The sequence below is a fragment of the Mesitornis unicolor genome, unplaced genomic scaffold, assembly GCF_000695765.1.
Source record: "Mesitornis unicolor isolate BGI_N332 unplaced genomic scaffold, ASM69576v1 scaffold14057, whole genome shotgun sequence".
Taxonomy (NCBI): Eukaryota; Metazoa; Chordata; class Aves; order Mesitornithiformes; family Mesitornithidae; genus Mesitornis; species Mesitornis unicolor.
This window is the reverse complement of record NW_010197277.1, coordinates 16,313-20,032: the sequence shown is the minus strand read 5'-3', so window position 1 is coordinate 20,032 and position 3,720 is coordinate 16,313. Positions and strand designations below refer to the sequence as shown.

At 45.5% G+C, this 3,720-nt stretch overlaps 1 protein-coding gene across 1 annotated transcript in view; it reads left to right on the top strand.

The window, feature by feature from the left end:
* The first annotated feature begins 479 nt into the window (after positions 1-479).
* The window catches only part of MAP3K14 (mitogen-activated protein kinase kinase kinase 14), a 15,153-nt gene continuing 11,912 nt past the window's right edge, over positions 480-3,720 (top strand). The window contains 4 exon segments of the mRNA XM_010188759.1: positions 480-738; positions 1,308-1,377; positions 3,145-3,355; positions 3,481-3,720. The exon segment at positions 3,481-3,720 is cut by the window's right edge and continues 24 nt beyond it. Coding sequence (XP_010187061.1) covers positions 480-738; positions 1,308-1,377; positions 3,145-3,355; positions 3,481-3,720 — 780 coding nt within the window.

Genomic DNA, 3,720 nt, shown 5'->3' with positions numbered 1-3,720 from the left:
TTTTATGTGGTGTGAGAGCACAGTGCAATTTCTCCTCAGTGCACTCTAGGAGAAAATCTTTCATGTCTTCTCTTCTTTTGTTGTTTTTGTTGTGAACATTCTTCCTGTTTAGTGATATGAGAGTTCTCTCTCCTGTGTGGTTTCACTGCTTGTATTTAAGCGAATGGAATATGCCAAGAAATAGATTTCCCTTTGAAACCCGTCTGGCCTCCTATTTTCAGTGCTGCAAATAGCGTTGACGGTTCAGCCCTTCAGTGGTACAAGTCGGGGATGGAGAGCTGGCCATCACGGGTTCTTTTTCAGCTCCACGCTCAGAGGTGGGGTAGGGCCTTGATTTGGTTTGAATTATTTAGTAAGCTGATACCTCCAGCAGTCTCCTGTTTCTCATGAACCTGAAGCTGCTTCTGCCTGTGAAGTGTTTTGACAAGTGTTTTGCTTTGCTTTTCTGTTCCTGCTCAGTGACTCCCTGAACCTGTGAAATGGCAGTGATGGGAATTACATGCCAAGGAGCTCCCGACCCAGATCCAGCCGTCAAGCACAAGAAGGAGCTCACAACTACCAAGGGGCTGGACGAGACAGTGAGTGAGAAGCAGAGCAGCGTCTGCAAAGTGGAAGAGTCAAAGAAGGTCATCTTTCACAGCCAGTGGAAAATCCTGAATGATGTAATCACCAAAGGAACAGCAAAAGAAGAAACAGAAGGAGGCTGCGCATCAATTTCTATTATTGCCCAAGCAGAATGTAAGTGGCAGGGCGGTCTGCTCTCCATTGAGAAAAAGGAATGTGTAATGCAGTGTGAGATTTCACTCCTTGCGCTCCTGGAGAGCTGAGATGAAATCTATTTGTAATCTCAAGTGGGGTGGAGTCGGTGACACGTCCTGGTCTCTATTTAGGAAGCTCATGAAATCTCCTAATAATGTGGCAGCATCCCCTGAACAAAGCACAAATAACAGAACAGCGTGTGGCCCTTGCACCTAGCTGCTTTGACTGTAAATCTGTGTCCTGCTGGGTCATCTCTTCTTGGCTCACTTCTAAAAGGTGTTTTAAAAGAGGGGAGAAATAGAAAAAAAAAATAACCAACACCAAAATAAAGCTGTCAGATGCGAAAAGCTGAGGGTCAGGAGATCGCAGTGCTGGGAAGGCATTTAATGCTGGGGGAGGAAGAACGCAGTGTGGGTGATGTGATAGGACTGTGGTGGTTTTTCTGGATTGCTGTTTGATTTAGCAAGTTTTTTCTTAGTCTGGTTGTTGCTAGGAGAGACTGTGCCTGATGTTGAAGACCTGTGATCATCCTGTTTTCTTTCATACAGGTGAAAACAGTCAGGAGTTCAGCCCCACTTTATCAGAGAGATCCTTTATCGCTCATAGTAAGCGTTACAGGTGAGACCCCTCCTAACGTGGATACCCACCTTCACTGCTGCCTTGTTCCAGATCACCCTGGCTCTGTGTGCTTGCGGTGTTGTTTCCAAAAGCACTCCTGTTTGAATTAGCTTTTCTGTCTGTGGCTTTCTCCAGACATCTTCCTCAAAACCCTTTCGTGTTAGGACAAAATCTAAGTTTAATCACAAACCGCTTGAAACACCTTGCGTTGTCTTATTGCCACTGCCTGCTGATTTTCTGGCCCTTGTAGTCTTCTGCCTCTGTTTCTGCGTGGTCAAATTTGTTTTGAGATGACTGAGTGATTTTTTTGTTTTGTTTTGAGGTTCATGGGCTTGAAATAGAAGGATCCAAGATCAATTTTTCAGCCTTTTCTAACTGAACTGTCCTGGTGCTTTTGACACCATCCTCTTTGAAAAGTTGTGGGAAACTTAGGCTGCTGCTTGAAGTAGTCCTGAGAAAAGGGAACCACTTTGTTTCTGGGGAGGATAAACAAAAGGGGATGAGAGAAAAACCTTTGCTTAATGAGAGCATCAGCAACAGAAACAGAGCTGCGAAGAGGAGCTGAAAGGAGGAGTAACAGTTGTGAGGAAAAATGGAGGCCTGGGACTTGCTTTTCTGAAGTCATCTTTTTCTTCATGAAGCTGGGCACATACAGGAGCTTCATGAAGCACTGGAGCTTTACCAAGCAGCTCCAGCTCTCTCTGAAGCGGGCGGCTGGGATATAGGCTTAGGTGCTGCCTGTTTTCTGGCAGCTTTCAGACACTGGATCTGAGGTGAGGTCTGTGTTTGACATTGCCCCCTGACTTTATGGCATTGTCCCATGAACCAAGTGAAGAAACACAGAGTGAACCATTTCTCAGGGGTTTTATGTGGAATGCACGCCAGCGGTGTGTTCAGGTTCAAGGCAATGTGGTAACTCTGCTTACTGGAGCTTTTAGCACTCAGTGGCACACAGGAACAGCAGGAAAAGATGGAGAGAGCAGTGCTGGCTGTGAACAGCACCTCTGTTCAGTAAAGGCAGACAGATACATCATAGTTGTCCTTAAACAACAGAACAATTAGGATTTCTTCGTTTGAAGATCAAGTATCCTGTTTTTTCTTGCAACTTGATTTAAAAAACCTTACCTGCTGTGATTGGTATTCAATAACTGCAGGCAAATGTTCCTTTTGAGAGCTGCATCTATTTGTGCAGACCCCCAGCTGTGTGCTGGCCAGTGCTGCTTTATATATGGATGCGTTCCTAGAAATCGTACTGGAGTCTTGAGCTTTACATGCCAGAATGTTTTGGCTTTTTGAAGCTGTTTTATTTAAGTGCACTTAGGCATCCCTTTTCTTTGGTGCAAAGCCTATTTTTCTTTCGAATGCAGCAGACGTTTTTATTATGAGCACTTTTATTAATGGTAACAATTGAAAAAAACCAGATTGCGCTTACACATAATCTCAGCGTTCACTATAAATCATAGTCACAACCTGGCTCAAAGCAACCTGGAGATATCAGTGCTTTTCCCTCTACTTTGCCACCTAGTCTTGCTGTTTCTGGCAGAATCAATGCACACACCCCCATATTCTTTCTTACAATGCCAGATGTACCACTACACCTTCATATTGAAGTTGTAAATGCTACGTGTTAGGAGGCGAGAAAGCCTGTCCTCATTCTCTACTCTGTACATCTCAGAAGGCAGAATTGCCAGTTCTCATTCTTGTTCGTTGGTCGTAATGCTTCCACCGTCAGATCTAAGGGACTTCATGCGTTTTGGTTTCCAGCAGCCGGTCAGACAGTCTCGATCAGATCCCCAACAATGTGGCCCATGCGACGGAGGGGAAGATGGCCCCTACCTGCTGGAGAGGGAGGCATCGTGGGAAGACGAAAAGGAAACGTCGCAAGAAAAGATCCAAGCTGAAAATACAAACGGTGGCTGCTGGCAGGCGAGGCCCTCGGACTCCCGAACAAGAGAGCTGCACCCCAATTCCCGTCCAGGTGAGAACCCTTAGGTCTTCCTCTTGTACTGCTGAGACCCCTGCACACTCCTCACAACTCTGTTGAATTTTGGGTGGCTGTATTGAGGTTCCTGCTCAGCCGTTTTGTTCTGTTTTGCTTTCTAGGAGGATGAATCGCACCAAAATACTCCTTACAGAAACAATTTTTGGGTTTCAGAACTTAACAAGGACTTGATCTATGAGCCGCTGCCTTTTGAGAAAGTTCTGTCCACAAGCAAACTCCATTCACCAAGGAGCCAATACAAAACCGAACTGCACAAGTTGATAAGCCCTATTCAGTGCCTTAATCATGTTTGGAAGCGGCACCATCAGAGGGACAGCGTTCCACAGCCCGAAACTCTCCAT